The 20,089-nt window shown below is 39.5% G+C and overlaps 1 protein-coding gene across 1 annotated transcript; it reads left to right on the plus strand.

Moving 5' to 3' along the window:
* The first annotated feature begins 3,992 nt into the window (after window positions 1-3,992).
* gmeb2 (glucocorticoid modulatory element binding protein 2) lies at window positions 3,993-19,254 on the plus strand. Its single transcript, XM_028454125.1, has 10 exons — window positions 3,993-4,266; window positions 7,623-7,780; window positions 9,000-9,085; window positions 10,678-10,802; window positions 10,899-11,002; window positions 14,380-14,537; window positions 15,759-15,827; window positions 15,912-16,049; window positions 16,219-16,341; window positions 18,213-19,254. The coding sequence occupies exons 2-10, from the start codon at window positions 7,638-7,640 to the stop codon at window positions 18,824-18,826; spliced, it is 1,560 nt and encodes a 519-aa protein (XP_028309926.1). The 5' UTR covers window positions 3,993-4,266; window positions 7,623-7,637; the 3' UTR covers window positions 18,827-19,254.
* The last annotated feature ends 835 nt before the right edge of the window (window positions 19,255-20,089 follow it).

Consider the following 20,089-nt stretch of genomic DNA (forward strand, 5'->3'; position numbering starts at 1 on the left):
TGATTTGATATGATTATACTTTATTAATCCCAAGGGGAAATGTTGTTTCAGTTACAGTCCGACCAAAGAAACATGAAAAGACAATCTCATATAACATAGGGGAACAGGGTGGGAGAAACCAACAAACATCAAATTCAATTCAATACAACAGCATCTTAGCACAGGGGAAGGGTCTTAAGGATGGGTCGTATGCAGGTCAGCCACATGGTGGCGCTGCCCTTACAGCCTCGCCCACTGCTGCCATCTGCAGGGAAGGAGGAAGGGTTGGGGTTGGAGGAGACGATGAAAAAAAAAACGGGTTGTGTGTGTAATAGATAGATAGATAGATAGATAGATACTTTATTCATCTCCAAGAGAAATTCACAGTTCCAGCAGCTTACAGGTATGGGAACACAGGGGCATGCAGGGAAAGTACAATGTAGAAATTTAAAAATTTAAAAATTAAGAAAAAAATTTAGAAAAAAATTTAAAACAGTGCAAAGAAAGTACTAAGGTAAAATATAATGGTATAATATCGAAATACAGTATAGTGTGTGCCAGTCCAGTTGAAGTGCAGTTGTGCAGATGACAGTGTGCAAGATACAGTAGATGTGTGTGTGTGATAAAGTGCGTGTGTGACAGAGTGTGCATGGTGTGATTAGCATTAAGTCCAGTGTTCTATGGTTGATTTTATCGCCCCCCCCCAGAGTTGTTAAAGAGCCGCATGGCGTGGGGGAGGAACGATTTCCTCAGTCTGTCAGTGGAGCAGGACAATGACAGCAGTCTGTCACTGAAGCTGCTCCTCTGCCTGGAGATGGCGCTGTGCAGTGGATGGTGTGGATTGTCTATGATGGACAGTAGCCTGTTCAGAGTCCGTTTCTCTGCCACAGATGTAAGGCTGTCCAGCTCTGTGCCAACAACAGAACTTGCCTTCCTCACCAGTTTGTCCAGGCGTCCAGCGTCCTTCTTCTTGAGGCTGCCCCCCCAACACACCACTGCATACATGAGGGCGCTCGCTACTACAGACTGGTAGAAGATCTGTAGCAGCTTCTTGCAGATGTTGAAGGACGCCAGCCTTCTGAGGAAGTACAGACGGCTCTGTCCTTTCCTGCACAGGGCCTCTGTGTTGGCAGTCCAATCCAGTTTGTCATCCAGCTGCACTCCCAGGTACTTGTAAGTGTGAACCACCTCCACACAGTCACCTTTGATGTTGACAGGCTCAAGGTGCGGCCTGGTTCTCCTAAAGTCCACCACCATCTCCTTGGTCTTGGTGGCGTTGAGGAGCAGGTGGTTAGAGTCGCACCACGTGACGAAATCCTGGATCAGTTCCCTGTATTCCTCCTCCTGTCCACTCTTGATACAGCCAACGATGGCTGTGTCGTCCGCGAACTTCTGCACGTGGCAGAGCTCCGAGTTGTACTGGAAGTCGGACGTGTACAGGGTGAACAGGACCGGAGAGAGCACAGTTCCCTGCGGTGCTCCAGTGTTGCTGGTAACAGTGTCGGACCTGCAGTCCCCCAGTCGGACGTACTGAGGTCTGCCAGTCAGATAGTCTGTAATCCATGCCACCAGGTCTGATCCTACTCCCATCTCTGACAGTTTGTGCCTGAGGAGCAGAGGCTGGATGGTGTTAAAGGCGCTGGAGAAGTCCAAAAATGTAATCCTCACATCACCACTGCCTCTGTCCAGGTGAGAAAGAGAACGGTGAAGCAAGAAGATGATGGCATCCTCTACTCCAACCTTCTCCCTGTAAGCAAACTGCAGAGGGTCGAGAGCGTGGTGGGTCTGTGGCCTCAGGTGATGGAGCAGCAGCCGTTCCATGGTCTTCATCACGTGGGACGTCAGGGCGACCGGCCTGAAGTCGTTCGGCTCCCCAGGATGTGGTTTCTTGGGGACTGGAATGATGCAGGATGTCTTCCACAGCTGTTGCACCCTCCCCTGTCCCAGGCTCAGGTTGAAGATACGCTGCAGGGGGTGTCCCAGTTCCTGCGCACAGGTCTTCAGTAGTCTGGGGGAGACTCCATCTGGACCTGTAGCTTTGCCAGGGCGTAGCCTCCTCAGCTCTCCACATACCTGAGCTGCTGTGATGGTGGGTGATGTGAGCGGGGGGGGGGGAGGTGTCCTCTTCTGTGCTGGAGATGGCTTGTGGGGTTAGGTGGGTGGGGGTTGCTGTGCTCGTAGGTGCAGGGAGATCAAACCTATTAAAAAACTGGTTTAACTGGTTTGCCCTTCCCACATCAGCCTCAATGGGGGCTCCTTTCTTTGAGCTGCAGCCAGTGATGGTCTTCATCCCCTCCCATACCTCCCTCATGCTGTTGTTCTGCATCCTCTGTTCTATTTTCCTTCTGTATTGCTCATTCCCCTCTCTGAGCTGGACTCTTAGTTCCTTCTGTATCCGCTTGAGCTCCTGTGTGTCACCATCTCTGAAGGCCTTCAGAGTGTGGGAGTGACAGTGTTTGTGTGAGCGTAAGCCTGTTTACTGAGGCTGTTTTCAGATGGGCTAGTCACAACATTGACTGCCAGCCCTATTGTTCTTGGTCATTTGTATCCAATAATTCAATAATGTGGCCATTTCTCTTGAGACAAACTCTCTACTCCTCCTTAAAGTTCACCACAGTGGAATCCATCTGAGAGTTCTGAGAGTACGGCCCCCTCAGTTGATGACTCCCGGCTTTTAATATTGCTGCCAACGTAATCCGAATTTTGCGATAAATCAGGAAAATGCCAGTTCCAAACAGCAAAAAAGCTGTTGTTATAATTCCAATCAAGTGGACGTTTTCCACGTCCTCAGGACATACGGGCTCTCCTATTGACCGTCCTCCTTGTTGAGAAATTTGAGCAATAGCGTAGAAAAACTAGCTGATCAATTCCATGATTTAGATTTAGGATCGGGATGCAGATAGAGTCTCGTATTAAATGAAGACAAAGAGCAGGAAAACAGGAAGGAGCAAAGGAAAAAGCATCAGTCTCCTCTAAGAGCAAGGAGGAAAAAAAAAAAAATAAATGAATTTCCAGTTTCTTATAATCATAATGGTTTCCATCTTCTTGCAATTGTGTCTTTTATGGCAGCAAATGAAACCAGAAATTAAAGTTCATGCTTCTGAGACTTTATTCTGAGAATTACAATAACAAACACAACCACGGCCTTTAATGTCATGATACTCAATAGAACTTCTAGAAAAAAGGTTGGTTGTAATATCGGTACATTTTTCCGTACATTTTTTTTTTTTTTATCACGAGTTCAGTTTCCTCAGGGATTACTTCATACAATTTGTTTACATCTTGTTTCATTTTGATGGTTTAAAACTATGCTTCATACAGAGCTTTTCATAACTTAAAAAGTTGCCCTTAGAATCCAATAAGTCGACTGATTAACAATGATTTGCTATAATGTAAGATGTATCTGGCGTTCCATAGAGTCAAACTGTGAGTTGAAAAGTTAAGAATGAAGAACATAATCCAACATAACAGTCTATTGATCTCAAAATCTGAGGTAAGAAAGAGTCAGAATCCTCAGATTTTTTAACATAAATAAGTAGGAATACTGTACCAGAATGAGTTGACATGCCAGAACCAAGTTTTAATCCCGTTTAGTTTTAATGTTTAGTAAGACAATACAATTCTATAACTATTAAGCCACCAACTGTTTTTCATATAATGAGCTTTGCTCCTCCAATTTCATGTGATTGATATATTTTATAATCTTTTTGGAAACATCATTGAGTAATAGAGTGTAGGCCTAGACACCATGAAAGTGATTCAGTCTTGGTCAGATCAATTCTTTCCCAGTAGAAAACCTAATGCAACCCCTTCACCCCCTTATTATCATCAACCATCAGAAAACAAGACCCAAAATATAAGCTTTCTTTTATAGTAAATTACTGAATTAGAAAAAAAATGTCCATATTATGGAAGAAATCGGGAAGCTGTCATTTCCTCTACGTTAGGAGGCGACATAGGGCGACATACACTGAAAACATCCACAGTGAAGAAGAATCCCCTGTAAATAATGATCACTTCCGGGTTTAAAAAAAAAAGTGTGTGTGTGTTTTTTTTATTTTATTTTACAAAGGGTGTAAATACCAGGAATGTCCATAGTAAATACGGATAAATTGACTGCAGTTTATTTTTGTTGTAGTTTACCGGAATAGCGTCATATTCAGGCTGGAATCTCCACAAACAAAAGCGGAGGGAGAGTAACCAGACGGACTGAAGCTAACCAGTGGTTTCACCAGTGACTGCTGGCTCATCTTGTGCTTCTCTGTGAATTTACCACAAGTTGTTTAGGTAAGTTTAAATATGATTGCTCTGATTCATCCAAACTGTCAACAAGCTACAATGCAGGATCACAAATACAACAAATGAACTAAAAAAAAAACATCTTACACATGAATAAACGATACACTAAACTGCAGGATGTCTGTCAAGTCAGCAGCAAACCTAGCCTAGGTTGGTCTATTGGAGGTGTGGACAACTGGTGGTCCAGGGGCCACATGTGGCCCTCAGTCTAAAGTGGTTACCCGTAGGTAGCCGTACGGACAACCCTCGGTTCTATTCGTACTTGGCCTACGACCTGACCGGAAGTCATGTGGCCATTCCGTACATTTCAATCAGAAGAAAAAGGATGGGATTAGGTTTAGTTAGGATTAGGTTTAGTTAGTCCATAACGCAGTTTAGATTTAGGGTTACGATTAGCGTTAGTTAGTCTCTAACATAGTTTAGGGTTAGTGTTACGATTAAGGTTAGCTATTCCTTCACGTTGTTTAGGGTTAGAGTTAGGGTTAGTTAGTCTTTGACGTTGTTTAGGGTTAGGGTTAGTTAGTTCGTAACGTAGTTAAGGGTTAGGGTTACGATTAGGATTAGTTAGTCTGTAACATAGTTTAGGGTTAGGGTTACGGTTAGGATTAGTTAGTCTGTAACATAGTTTAGGTTAGGGTTACGTTAGGGTTAATTCTGAACATAGTTTAGGGTTAGAGTTAGGGTTAGTTAGTCCGTAATGCAGTTTAAGGTTAGGGTTACGATTAGGGTTAGTTAGTCCGTATTGTAGTTTAAGGTTAGGGTTACGATTAGGGTTAGTTGGTCCTTCACGTTGTTTAGGTTTAGGGTTCGTTTGTCCGTAACACAGTTTAGGGTTACGATTAGGGTTGGTTAGTCCGCAATGTAGTTCAGGGTTAGGGTTACGGTTTGTTAGTCCGTAACATAGTTTAGGGTTACGGTTAGGGTTGGTTAGTCCGTAACATAGTTTAGGGTTACAGTTAGGGTTGGTTAGTCCGTAACATAGTTTAGGGTTACGGTTAGGGTTGGTTAGTCCGTAATGTAGTTTAGGGTTAGGGTTAGGTTTGGGGTTGGTTAGTCCGTAACATAGTTTAGGGTTACGGTTAGGGTTGGTTAGTCCGTAATGTAGTTTAGGGTTAGGGTTAGGGTTAGGTTTGGTTAGTCCGTAACATAGTTTAGGAATCTACGTATTCAGAGTAAACAGAAGTACTGGCCAATGAGGGGTGCTATGTATGAATATCACAACAATTCATAAATACATAGCGTGTTTGTAACGTGGGTTAGGGTTAGGGTTAGTTTGTCCGTAACATAGTTAGGGTTAGGGTTGGTTAGTCCATAAAGTAGTTTAGGAATCTACGTATTAAGAGCAAACAGAAGTACTGGTCAATGAGGGTTGCTACGTATGAATATCACAACAATTCATAACTAAGTAGCATATCCTTAACGCATTTTAGGAATTTACGTATTAATAGCAAACTGAAGTACAAGTACGTAGCGTCTTAATCACGTGACCTTTCACGTGACCTAATATGGCCAATGAGGGGCGCTACGTACGGATAGAATGCCGGTATATTGATACGGCTACGTATAGCCACTGCCTTTTTTGCGGCCCCCAAATCCAATCCCACAAAAGAATCAGAATCATTAAACCCGGGATGTGTTTAATGTCCTTTTATTTTATTTGTGCCAAAAGATGGTAATCACATGAGGTTTACCATTTGAGAGTGGCGTGGAAGCTGTGTCTCAGATATGAGAAGGATGTAAATTTGGGACCCATCATCAGTGGTGTTTCTTTGAATCAGGGGGTGCTTCAGCCCTTTTAACACTACACATCCTCATCAAAGGTGGCTAGCTACAGGGTGATAAAGCCTGAGCTTGCGTCCCATAACTGTTCTCCTCTCTCCTATGTGCAGATTTTTTACAAAGTTGTAATTCATGAGGCCGGAAGTAATTGTAAAGCTCACAATAATACAGAAAATAATTCCCAAAACACACAAACTGGCAACAAAATGCTTAAAGTACACACAAAAAAGAAAATCCAAAAATAACAGCAACCACTTAAAGAAAACGAATACAAAAACACACAAAACAACAACACGTTGCAGAACAGCTCCAAAGACACACAAACTATTAACAAAATTACACAAAATGACAGGAATATACAGAAAACAAGCAAAAATACAGAAAGTGACCTCATAAATGCACAAATAACAGTATACATAAAATGACAGAAAAATACACACAATTACAACACAAAGAATAACAAAAACACACAAAATATCAAAACCATAGACAAAGATAAAAAAAGATGAAACCCTTCCCCCTCGTGTAAATGCTGACAATGTTGTTGATGTGGCCCTCGGGTCAGATACAATCACAGTTTTTTGGCCCCGCTATGGTAGAGTTGCCATCCCTGCAAAATGTGTCCTCAGAGATGTTTGAAGTTCATGTTCATTGTGTAACACATAAGTTAGTGAGTTAGTTTGTCAATTTCAACACAAGGCACAAAACCAACATTTGCAGATGCTTTAAGACAAGAAAAGACATTGTTGGAATTGATCATGATTTGATTGACTATGATTATAGAATAAATTCACTCAACCATAGTGTTTTTAAAATATCTGTAAATATTCATTCTATACTACTTTGTGTATGTTACCACTTAAATAATCTATTATTGAAAAATAATCTCTATAGAGCAGTGATTCTTCACCCCATCATCCATCACCCCACTGATAAAGCTGTCACCCAAATCAATTTTCTACAAACACATAAACATAGTTTATTTTTTATTTATTTACAGTATATATTATTTAACAGGGACAGTGTACATTAATATCCAGATAGAATATTTACCAGATTTAACCAGAAGGCTATTTTTCATCAGTAGTCCCTGGATGGAATGTTCAAATGTCACCCTAAAAGAATACAAATTAAAGGAAATATACAATAAAATATACAGTGAAAAATGTAGCTACATAATAACATATCACACTTCCATATTACATATTATTAAAAAAATAAACAGTATTTGATAAGAGACATTCATCAGATATTAAGAGACAAGTTCATAAAATAAAACTTGAAAAAGTCGCCAAGGGGCACCTGCAGTCAGAGGAGGGTTAGTGTTGAGATGAGCCTGTGTTTTAGGATTTAAACCGACTGTATATGTGTGTGTGTATGTGTGCAGTTAGAAATAATTCATTCATCATCGATGGACATGGCATATGTCATTTTCAAATTAATTTGTTTTGCCATGGCCAAGTTGTACTGTGCGGGTCTTTGCAGTTTGTGACTAGACGTTTTGAAGGAAACTGTGTTATAAAAACTAACTCATTTCTATTTCTGATCTGCTGTGTGTTGTGAAGCTCCATCTGTCCTCCATGGCTTTGTCGGAGGTCAGCATGCAGGGAATGGATGAGGTTGTGATCGTCACCATGCCAGAATCTGTGGGTGAGGACCTGCCTTCAGTGTCTGAGGAGGATAAAGCTGTGTTAGTGTCTGCAGAACTGGCCACTCAGCCAGAGTAAGACTTCTCCTTCTTCTCATCAATTGCAATGTACGTTTATTTAAAGGGGGACATAATATGCTATTTTTCACCCATCTCAATTTGTTCTAAGAACCCCAACAACATAGTATTTGAGGTTTATTTTCCCAAACCCGCCTGTTTTCTGGAGTTTTAGCCCTCTGAAAAGTCACTTTCTGACCAATTATAATACCAGGCTGTTTGAGTGGGCGTGTCTATAGACGCGGACTCCACACGACAGTTGATCACTAGCAACGTTACATTACAGTAAAACACATGGCTATTTAAGCGATTATTGTGATTGTGAGTCAGAAAAACACTGTTTGATGATGTGTATGCGCCGTGCAGCAACAGCTGCTTTAACAGCAAAAGCAGCTGTTTCAACAGCAAAAGCAGCTGTTTCAACAGCAAAAGCAGCTGTTTCAAACACTTACCGGAGCTGCTACGTTGCTTTCTTGCCATCATCACATGTAGAGATTACAAGAATAGTCCTTTCAAGCTGATATTCCGCTGTTTTGTCAAAACCGATGCGTCGCATTGGGTCACAAACACAGTGTTGCCAGATTTGTGGTTTGTGTTTGGGCTAAGATGTGATTGGGCTGTAAATTGTCAATCTGATCTGGTAACACAGATTCCTGATTCTACTTGTGACGTCACAAATGTAGAACATTTGAAATGGAGCAATTTTCTCTGTGTTGTAAGACTTACACAGACCACAAACAAACAACTGGGTGGTTTTATTTCACATGTGTGCTGGTGGACACTCAAGTTACCTCATATGTGATCAAAAAAACTGCAAAAGTAGATTTTTCATAATATGTCCTCTTTAATGCTTAGTGAACAGCAGCAATGACACTGTCAGCTTGGAGCTAGCCTCTCAGGAGATTGTGTTGGTTTTTAAAGTGGTTTCAGAAAGACCCACAAGTTCTAATATACTGTATATAAAGAAATACTTTTCTTTAGCTGAATGATGAGTGAGCAAGATACAAATATCAGCAACATGTAAAGCAACAGTAAACATTTAACAAAACGAGGTCATTTAAAAGCACCAGTGAGTAGCAGAGTCTTTAGAAACGGACATGAAGGGGCTTCAAAAGAAGACACTAGTTTTATAGTATTTATGCAGATCACAGGTTTACAGAAGGGAATACACAAACAAATGGGGAAAAGGTGATATTAATAAGATGATGACTTAATAAGTCTGTGTGTTTTTCTTTAGAGAGGACGTCCTCACAGCTGCATCAGCAGAAGTGGAGGACGATGTCAGCAGATCAGACTTACTGTCAAAAGAAGAGGCTGTCATTGGTAACACACCTAACAAACTATCATAGTATGGACATGAGCAAAGTGTTAGTAATACAGTATATTTCACCTGGTAACTAATTACAGAATAAACAAATTGCATAGCGTGAACTTGTTAGTTATTTTGTTATTTTTCTCGACTTGTTTAATCCTGTTAGATAAAACTAGTTCACAGATCATGTGTGGATGTTGGTCAGGAGTTCTTCTTCTTTAAACTAAATATAGTTCTCATATATGCTGTATGTTTGGGACTGTTAAGTTAATAAGTATAAGCTTGTTGCATCTCACCACTCAACAAGTGCATTTTTTAGAAATGCAGTCCAAACATTCCATGGAAGCTCCCCCAGGCGTTCTGATGCCTACACCATATCCTACTCAGTCTTATCTCACCCTTCATCAAACCAAAGGCTTTCTGCACAGCTCAATTGTTAAATATTTTGGATTGTGAACATTTCAGTTTTAATGTTTCCAAGAGCAATAGTACAAACATTTCCAATATTTGGCTTTTTTTTGCAACTCTTCAAGCAACTGTTCTTCATTCATTTGATTGGTGTACCTGGATTCCAGGTACACCAATCCAAGGATGGCACTGCTTGACAAGAAACTAGATTCCTAGCTTATGTGATATTCAAATGCAGTGTGTGTTGAGGTTTTTCTCATCTTCCTGGCGCAGTATAGCTGTCTTATGTATTGTTCCTATTAAGATATTTATATTAAAATGCATAAAATAATAGTATTTATTAGGGGTGTTGAAAAAAATTGATTCGGCGATATATTGCGATTCTTGGATGGGTTCAAAATGCATCCATATCAATTTTTTTTTTTTTTTTTTGTTTTTATTTATTTTTTACCTTTATTTAACCAGGAAAGTTTTTTTCACTACAGGAGACATTGTAACTGCACAAAGAAGTGCTCTGAAACCTGGGCATGTACTTTCTGCATTTATTTGTTGTTCTAGGCTTATACCTCAGTTAAGTTGCACTAAAGTCATGTTGCACTAAAGTCATGATGCACTAAAGTCATGTTGCACTAAAGTCATGTTGCACTAAAGTCATGATGCACTAAAGTCAAAGTTGGTTTAAAAACCACAGGCAGATTGTATGTTTTTTATTTTAAGTTGCTGGCACATGGCATGTTAAAGCCAATGTTTTGAGTGTAAAATATGCCAATAAAATATATTTCATACATAATGTTCTCATGAAGGTGTAGACATTTACAGATTAGTTGTTTCTTAATGTCATATATGTATTATAAAAATCCCAATAATCGCCTTACACTTTAATATTGGAATATATCGTATTGTATCGTGACCTACGTATCAGGCTACAAATCGTATCGCCAGATGCCAGGCAATACACACCCCTCGTATTTATGCTGATGTGTTTAAAACGTCATCTCATTGGTGACTGTTGGGGGTTAAGTGAACTATGACAACTTTTTTTTAATTCTTCTTTAGGTTTATATCAGCGTAATTTCTCTGTTCTGACTCATCATTAGACTAGAGTCTCCACCTGTTGTGAATTTCACCTCCATCGCAAACACATTTTGACACCCACTGCGGCACGAGGCCAACATGAGTGTTTGTGTGTGTGCAGTCAAGCTAAGCGAGGAAGTCGACGTGGAGGCTGATTTCTTGTACCCGATCACCTGTGGAGATGCTAAGGCTAATCTGGTGTGGAAGAAGTTTGTGTGCCCTGGCATCAACATAAAATGTGTTCAGGTACAGCAAACACTGAAAGTCACGATGAGAAGTGAGATTCATGTGTGATGAAGCAGCTCATTAACCGATTGTCTCCTTGTTTCTCTCCCTGATCAGTTCAATGATCAGCTCATCAGCCCCAAAGAGTTTGTGTGCTTCGCTGGCAAATCCACTCTTAAAGACTGGAAGAGAGCCATCCGGATCAACGGCACCATGCTCAGGTTAGGACCTGCTTTTATTACTGCAATTGATGCTAATTTACCAGTGATAATAATTCCCCATTATAGTAGAGGTCTCTAAACTTTGGGAATCTTTGATGAATCAAGTCAGTTAAAGTAGAACCAAAGTGGGCAGGTGTATGCAAAGGTGTGAAGAGTACTGATATATCCTACTCAAGTAAAAGTACTAGTACTTGATTGAATTTTACTTGAGTACAAGTAAGTCATGCATAAAATACTCAAGAACAAGTCAAAAGTAGCTCAATAAAATAATACTCTAAAGTAAAACTAACTAGTCACTTTCAACCCCCACATTTATTTTTGGTAATTAATCTCTGCATACAGTAAACATCTCATGTATAAACTTAAAAAGGAAGAGACCAAATCTTGCACAGTTGGAACTTCATTTATTTTCCACAAAGGCATATGTATAAAATAAAAGGTTTGTCAAAATGTACAATTCTTTTTTTAAATAAAAAAAAAAACACAAATGAATTCAATTCAAAATAAAATGAATTCTCAAACTCTGAGTATAGATAAATGTATGAACTCTAAAATGGTGCCATGCAAAATGTGCCATGTGTGTTAGGGGTGAGTATTGGCAAGGATGTTGCAATACGATACGTATCGAGATATTCTACCCAGTTAATATCAAAATTAAACGTAGAGATGAAAAATCAAGTTGCTGTATATGTTCATCAGAAGATATTGATCATTCAGAGGACAAATTGAGTCAAAACTATTTGCTTCAAAACATCCTATTTATTATTTATTATTAGTGTTTTTGCACAATTTCACTGAAAAAAAGAAAACGCAGTGTTACACACTTCCATCATAAAATACAGTGCAACAAGCTTTTTTTCACTGAAACTACTGTGTAGAAGTCTCAAAGTAACCATGACAACATAATGACGGCGTTGTAATAACTGTAAGTGAGAACATTAAGGATAAACCACCCTGAGTTACTGACAATGCACAAAAATAAGAAAAAATAATTTATCCTATTGTCAGTTTTAACACTCATCTGAACAGATTATATGGAAATAAAATGCATACATAAATGTTGCAGGCATTACACTCTGCCAACATAAAATCGCGACATATCGTGAAATGTATTTATTTTTCACACCCCTAATGCGGGTAACAACATAATAGGTAGAAACCCCAACCTGAACCCAAGAAAGTGGCTGGGCTTTGATCAGAATTGTTAAGAACATATGGATTATATTCAATAATGGACCTGAAGGTTCAACAGACACACACAGTAATAGTTGTGTGAAAATTGTCTGATTGCTAAATTTCAGTTGTTCTTCAAGGCCTGTGCTACAAATCTGGATAAACATATCTGGGATGTCTCTCCTCTAGCGGGCTTCACTTAACAAAATGTTCACAATCCCAGAGCAGCTGTACTATGAAGCTGGTTATCAACACATTTGCTTGAGCCAGGTGTTTTGTAACTGTATTTTTCTTCACCTGGCTGCGTGCATGCTCACATAAAACGGGTGGAGATTGCAGCGTCTGACCAATCACAAACATGAAGACACGCGCAGAGTAACTTATGTCACCATGAGGAACAATTCTTAAAAAATATGAAGGATTGAAATCCATAATTCAGACCAAAAACAACATTTTTGCTGCAGAAAAAGCAGGAAGGCGGGAATTCAGGCAGATAAATGACTGTTAATGCGTAAATTTGGGAGATTATACAATATTCATCAGAGAATAAATGGACAGTCTGGTCAGTTTCACTTTATTACAGCACAGACGTGTTTCTATTCGTGTATCTGCCTCATTTTGGAGGACAACATTTGTATTTTACATAGCTGGTATTATCCTACAGGACTGAGGCTCAGTGTAACAGTGTAATAATATGAATGAATGAATGAGGCTCCATCAGCTGACAATTGTCACACAAATGTCATTGAGTAAATGATCAATACATTAATATTCTTTCTTTCCTGTCCCCTTCCAGCTGTGGCGCAGCAACGTGTAGCTACTTTTATTCTAGTACTTTATCTGGTCCCGGCTAGGTTAGCCGTTCAGCATAGGTTGCCATTAGGGGTGTTGGAAAAAATTTGATTCGGCGATGTATCGCCACATTACGTCACGTGATTCTGGAATCAATTCAAAATGCATTCATTTTTAAAAATTAATTTTCTTTACTTTTTTTTTTTTTTTTAACCTTTATTTATCCAGGAAAATGTTTTCCACTGCAGGAGAAATTGTAACTCCACAAAGAAGTGCTCTGAAACCTGGGCATGTTGACCAGCTTGTGTTTTTTTCAATAAAATCTAAAAAGAAAGTACAAGAAATTGCAATAATCCCCTTAAACTTTAATATCGAGATATATTGTATCGTATCGTATTGTGACCTATGTATCGGGATACAAATCGTATCGCCAGATGTCATGTGCGTGTATGGTGTTTGTGTGTATGAATGGGTGTGTATGTGTGACTATGTGAGTGTGTGTAGGCATGTGAGTGTGTGATGCCACTGTGTCTGAGGGATAAGATGTGTTTTGGGAAGCTGACCTCGAGAAGAGAGCAGAAAACATGAGACAGCAGAAATGAAAAGTCTCAACTTAAAGCCTTAAAAAGAATAAGGTCTATGAGTAAATATGTTAATAAACATAACTAACAATTTTTGCCCTGACATTACCATGGTGATTTACATTGTGAAGACGTTAACAGCATTGTAGTACAGCACAATAATGAATATTTACCCTGACAATGACATGTTTTCTCCCCAATCATTACACCTTTTTTAATAAATGATTGTTCTTTTTGAGATTCATATGTGTGTATGTACATTTAGATTTGCTGCCATGATAAGGAGAACACGCTGAGGTTTTCTACATGGCACAGTGGAGGCTCCATCATGATCCGGGTTCTTTTCATAACAAGGGAGCAGTTTATCTTCAGCTGTTCAGACCATTCCAGACCTTTGGGAAAACTATTTTATGATAAACCTTTTGACTGAAAAGATAAAAGAAGTAGTCCATTATGAAAAGTGCAAGGATTTTGTTCTACTTCTTAATTTTAAAAGTTTGACCATCATATGAAAAGTGAGGTTAACTGTAGTTTTTAATATACCACCTGCTGTATTTGTTGTTTCTTTGGTTCCCTTTTCTCCTTTCTGCATTTTGAAGCTCTACTCATACCAGGTTTGATGGGAGTGGGAAGAAGTCTGGAATTTTGGGGGAAAAAGCTTAATCACACCAGTACCGTAGTTAATTTTTCAGATGATCTATACTGTATGTCTAATAATGTGGGTATTTGTTTAGCGGTAGTTACCAGATCGACCTCAGTGTGGTGCTATATGATCAATGGTTCATCCACAGTCTGCCATGATTTTCTAAAAACTTGGACTTCTTGTCACAGGAAGATCATGGACTCAGGCGAGTTGGACTTCTACCAGCACCCAAAGGTGTGCTCCAACACGTGCCGCAGCACAAAGATCGACCTGGTGGGAAACAAAGTGTCCATTAGTGGTGACCAGTCTGAAGATCTTGTTCCTGCCACCCCCTCCTCCACTGATCGTGAGTGGTAAAGCCTCTGACAGTGGATCGTATAGTTACCATATCTACACACATGCATCAGAGGAAAAGCTGCACCAACACGAGTCCAGTTTAAATGCTGGTATTGGTGCAGTAACACCCACACTTTATAATTCACCTTTTTCAGAGATTAGGGCTATGCAAATAGTTAAACCAGAAATAGAAAAGCAAGAAAACAAGTGTTTGAGACCTCAGAGACTATTACAGACAGGAATGCAGCAGCTCTGCTCGCATGCACGATAGGAGCAAACAAAAACACATCTCTGCAGTGTAACGTTGACCTCACGAGATAGTTGTTGTCTCTTTCAGCCATCCATCCATCCATCCATCCATCCATACATCCATCCATCTATTTTCTTACCCTCTTGTTCTATTTTTCCAGGGTCACGGGGGTCTGCTGGTGCTTATCTCCAGCTCTCATTGGGCGTTAGGTGGGGGGCGCCAGTCCGTCACAGTCTTTCAACCACTCAAAATTTTTTTTACTTTAACTTTTTAATTTTAAACTTTAGTTTGCAGCGCAGACATTTTGTTCACTACAGTGTAGTATGGAACACAGCAGAGGTCACAAAGTAATAACTGTAAAATATGATATTACAGCATTTAGTATATACAGTTACCTTATTGCTGAAGAAAGAATAAGTAAGTTGAGAATAAATAGATAATATATATATTTTTAGGGGGATTTAAAAATCCCAGATCAAAAAGAGCAATCTTTTTTAATGTTAAGATGGAATTATTGATAGGACTACATACTTTTTAAAGTAATAGATTTAAAATTAAAGTAATGAAATGTGCTACTAGAACTATATCAGATCACATTCTACTAAGAATAATAAATAATGAATTTAATAATTGGCCTGTGAACTATTTAGTTGTTTGTATAATTTATAGCAAAACTGATTTTTTTTTTTTTACTGAAACTGCATGGATTTTCTTCTGGCACTTAGTTTTCCAAAAACATGCACATTATGTTGACTAGTGTCCATTCTGCCTGTGTGCGTGTGGATATTTGTCTATATATGAATGTATGTGAGGTGAGCCCTGCCTTGTGCCTGGTGTGAGCTGGAATAGGAACCAACAACCCTGAGTGTAAAGAAAATAGATAAAACATTTTACGAGTGACAGATCAGTGACTGACCACCTGATGAAATCCTGAGGGTCGTTATGGATGGAAGGTGACACATGTTGTGGTTTGTGCTGCAGTGAATGGAGCAGCGTCTTCCTTCTCTGAGAGAACAGAAGAGACTTGTGAGTGGGTGACTGCCATTGGAGGTGATTAACATTATGCACGGTAACATTCCCGATCAAAGGAATCCACTATCTGACCGGAAGGATGTGATGTTTGTTTGTGTGTAGAGGACTCGGTGGCGTTCTGGCGCACAGTGATGGAGGTGGGCCTGTTGGAGGAGGTGGTGGAGGATTTTCAAATAGAGCTGCAGGAGGTGCTGAAGGGTCTCCTAGAAAGAGCGAGTGACCCACCTCTGCAAATCAAAGGCAAGAAACACACACGTAACATTGAGCGAGGTTATTTTGCGTTCGAGTGGGAAATAAGTGGAATCCCTGGGACCACTGATGTAACTGTTAGCGCTTTCTAACAAATATGTAACATTGATATGTTTCCCTGAGTGTTTCACCTTCTCAGCTGCATTGGTTTTGCTCTCAGATGCCGTTTTGCTGAACAACATTGTGCAGAACTTTGGAATGCTGGACCTGGTGAAGAAGGTACTGGCCAGTCATAAATGCCAGATGGACCGTTACAGAGAACAGTACACTCGCAGCCTGGCCGGTCAGTACATCAATCCTCAATCACATACTGTACTTTAGTGATCTTTTAATGCAGTGGTTCTCAAACTTTCTGTTATTTCTGAATCCAAGTACCCCCTATGTCCAGCTACAACATTTTGCTTAGAAAACTTATTTAAAAACAACTATGAGTATAATGATGGACTGAACGAGTGATAACACACTTTTTTAAAGAATCTGATCCTGTAAATAAGTGGAAAGAAACAGTATTTAGTGCAGGAGTTCCCAACCTTTTTTTGGATTGTGACCCCATTTTGATATCAAGAATTTCTGGCGACCTCAAAGACAGTTTTTTGATCATGTTTGAGTAAATAATTGTTTTTTTGTTTTTTTATTATTACTGCATTTTAGTTGAACTAGTTCAGGGGTCTGCAACCTGCGGCTCTGGAGCCTCATGTGGCTCTTTGACTCTTTTGCAATGGCTCCCTATAGCTTTAAAAAAAACCTATTGAAATAAAGAGTTGTTATTTTCCTACAGAGGCTATTATTGATTAATGACAAATAAAATCAAGTTATAACAATTTGTTAACCTAAAAATAAATCACATTGTGCAGTGACTCAGCACCTTCCTACTTCACTTCCTGCAACATCTACAGACCATCAACTTTCCTGCACCTGTGGCTAACCTTCAGTTTTAAATCCCTGGTAAGAAACTAAACCAACAAAAACACTATTCTGGAAGAAAATAGAGATTTTAATTGTGTGGGAACAGATTCATTTAACCACCAATGTGCTGGTTAAATATGCACGTTTTATGTGTAACAAGAAATGAGAAATTAGCATGTGTTGATCACATGATCATGTGTTATCAAACTTCGAGTTACTTTTTGAGGCCCTTTAAATACATTAACTAAAAATAATCTTAATATAACATTGTGTTCATGTAAACTGAGATGTGTAAGAATTTGAAGATGCAAGATACTGTTTAGTTGTTATTTCTTGATGTTAATTTATTTCATTTTATTTTATCTGTTTTTAAGTTGCCATTTACATGAATATTGATCATGTATAATATAAATCAAATCATGAAATCAAACATTATTCTATGTCATTTTAACTGTATAGAATTTCATTCATTGTATTGTCTTCATTGAGAAGGTTTTTTTTTCCGGCTCTAATCAGACTTTAATCCAGGTGAGACGCGGCAAAATGGCTCCTTTGAGAGTAAAGGTCGCAGATCCCTGAACTACTTAGTATTTCACAAAGTGAAAGTGTAGAAATACAGTTGTTTAGGATTGTGTGTTGTTTTGATTAAAAAAAAAAAAAAAAGAATAATAATGCTATTTTAATTTTTCAGATATTTTAGGCGACCCCACATGGTGTCCCGACCCCAAGGTTGAAAAAGACTGATCTAGTGGCTCCTAGATGTATTTCTAGATATTTTTTTTTTATCATTTCCAGTCATCTCACGCCTAGGGTGGGACCAAGACTGACACTTTATTTGTAAATTTTCCTCTCTCTATCTTTCTCACGTACCCCCTGTAGCACTATCCCGTACCCCAAGGGGTACACTTCCCCTCGTTTGAGAAACACTGTTTTAATGGATCAAATGGTGATCAGCCACAACATTCTGAACAGGGACAGATGAAGTAAATAACAGGGAGAATTGCTTCATCATGGTACTTGTAAGTGAGTGGGCTCTATTAGTCCTCAACCATCTTTTTTTCAGTTTCAAACTCAGTAGCTTTAAAATGACTTTGAAATTTTGATTTGTATGTGTATTTTTGTGAAACCAATTAAAACAAAGGCTTCTCATTGGTTGGATGGCTGTGGGTATGAGGGCCTTTTAATTTTTATTGCGTGACGGCTGTGTGAATGTTTAGCTGAGTGCTAATGAGGTGTTGTTCCCTTCAGCTCTGGAGCAGCAGTGTGACGAGCACAGGAAGAGGGCCAAAGAGCTAAAGAGCAAGTCCCAGCATCTCAACAACGTCCTGATGAACCTCACTCCGCTCCCTGTGGCCCCTCCGCCCAAACGCCCACGTCTGACCCGAGCCGTCTCCGGCCCAGCCACCATCAACGCCGCGCCCACCCAGATAACGCTGCCTCTCAACCAGCTGACGGGGCTGCCAGTGGGCAAAGTGCTCACGGTGGCAGGAGCCCAGACTGGCACCAACCTGGGTGGCTACACCCTGCTGACCTCGCCGCTTTCTGTGCCCGAGCTGACCGCCGATGGCTCCAGCCTGACCGTGCTGTCCACAGCAGTGGGTCAGGAGGGGGCAGCAGGGGCCTCCACTGCCTTCCTAAAAATGGTGGGCCCTCAGTTCCAGCTGGTGACACTTCCAGCCTCGCTGCAGAGCCTCTCCACCACTCCGGGTGCTACGGTCCAGCAGCAGGTCAGCACCATCAGCGTGGTGGAGGCCACAGGAACCGCTACTGACGATTCTCAAGACGGAGAACAAACTGATGGAAATGATGAAGGTCAGCCAGCAGAGGTCAGAGAGGAAGACGAGGCACAGCAGGGAGAGTGAAAACAGCTGCCATCATCATCGAACTGCCCAGATTTATTTATTCATCACACACTCGCGCACATGTGCACACACACACACATTTGTAACTGAATTGATAATTAATCAAAGCAAGTTTTCCATGTTGTTGTATAGTTTAATAGTTATAGCTAGTTCTTACACAGTGTGTATACAAACAGTGTGTATAACAAACTCCCTAGCTAGACAATAGGGTGAGGAAAGGTTTTTTTTTGGCATGTGTGCAGCAGATATCTGCTAATATTTCAATAAAACATAAACAATATTTTTTCAGTTTTAAACTCTTTTCTTAATGGCTTTAAAATGACTTGAAATTCAAATGTATATTGTTATCCATTAAGATACAAATCATTGTGTCAGTGATTGTTGATTTTCATTGAAATGAAAATACTGGGCTTATTTGTGCTGAGAATGCGGATCAAACATTTCATAAAGTATTGGTTGATATTGAACTACAATCATAAGTCTATCATTTCAGCTGTGTTCTATCTGCGGGTGTTTCAGACGTCGTGTCTGATTTTGTCCACACGATGGCGACAGAATGCCGTTTTAAATCCTTTTGGACTAACGAGAGTTTTCAAACAATCCACTCATGTTAGACACGTTTGTACTTTGGAAAAATTGTAACTTTTGATGATTGTTATTCAACCTATGAACAATTTCCATATTTTTTTTTATTATGATCTTTAATTTTATATTACACTTTTATTATTATACACTTACATGATATACAACACGTCTGATTGGTATTCATCAGTATGAAAAGGTTTGTTTTTTTCTTCTTTTTTTTTAATCATAACCCACTCTTAGTGTATAGCACACAGACAGCAGCATTTAGTCATAAGTTCACATTTATAGCGTGCAGCAGGTGATTTGCAGTTTTCCACTCATTTCATGGCTGACTTTGATTCTGGTGTCTTTACCTTTTACTGTTTGACATAATGGTTTGACATTACGGGCCAACGATTTCTGTAAGAAAACACATTTTACATGGATCACAAATAGAAACAGAAATTGGTCAGATGATGATTGCATGAGGAGGGGATGAAGGTGAATCCATAACTATGTTAAACAAAACCTCTCTTTTTTTTTAAGTAGCAAAGCCACACGAAGTGAGTCAATGTCTCCCTCTGTTCTGTTGGGTGGTGGGTATGAGATTGTGTTTTTGTAGTTTCATATACATTCATTGATATGTATATATAATTGTTTCTTGTTAATGGAAAAATAATTTAAAAAAAAAAAAAATGT

Source organism: Gouania willdenowi, chromosome 7 (genome assembly GCF_900634775.1).
Source record: "Gouania willdenowi chromosome 7, fGouWil2.1, whole genome shotgun sequence".
NCBI classification, from domain to species: Eukaryota; Metazoa; Chordata; class Actinopteri; order Blenniiformes; family Gobiesocidae; genus Gouania; species Gouania willdenowi.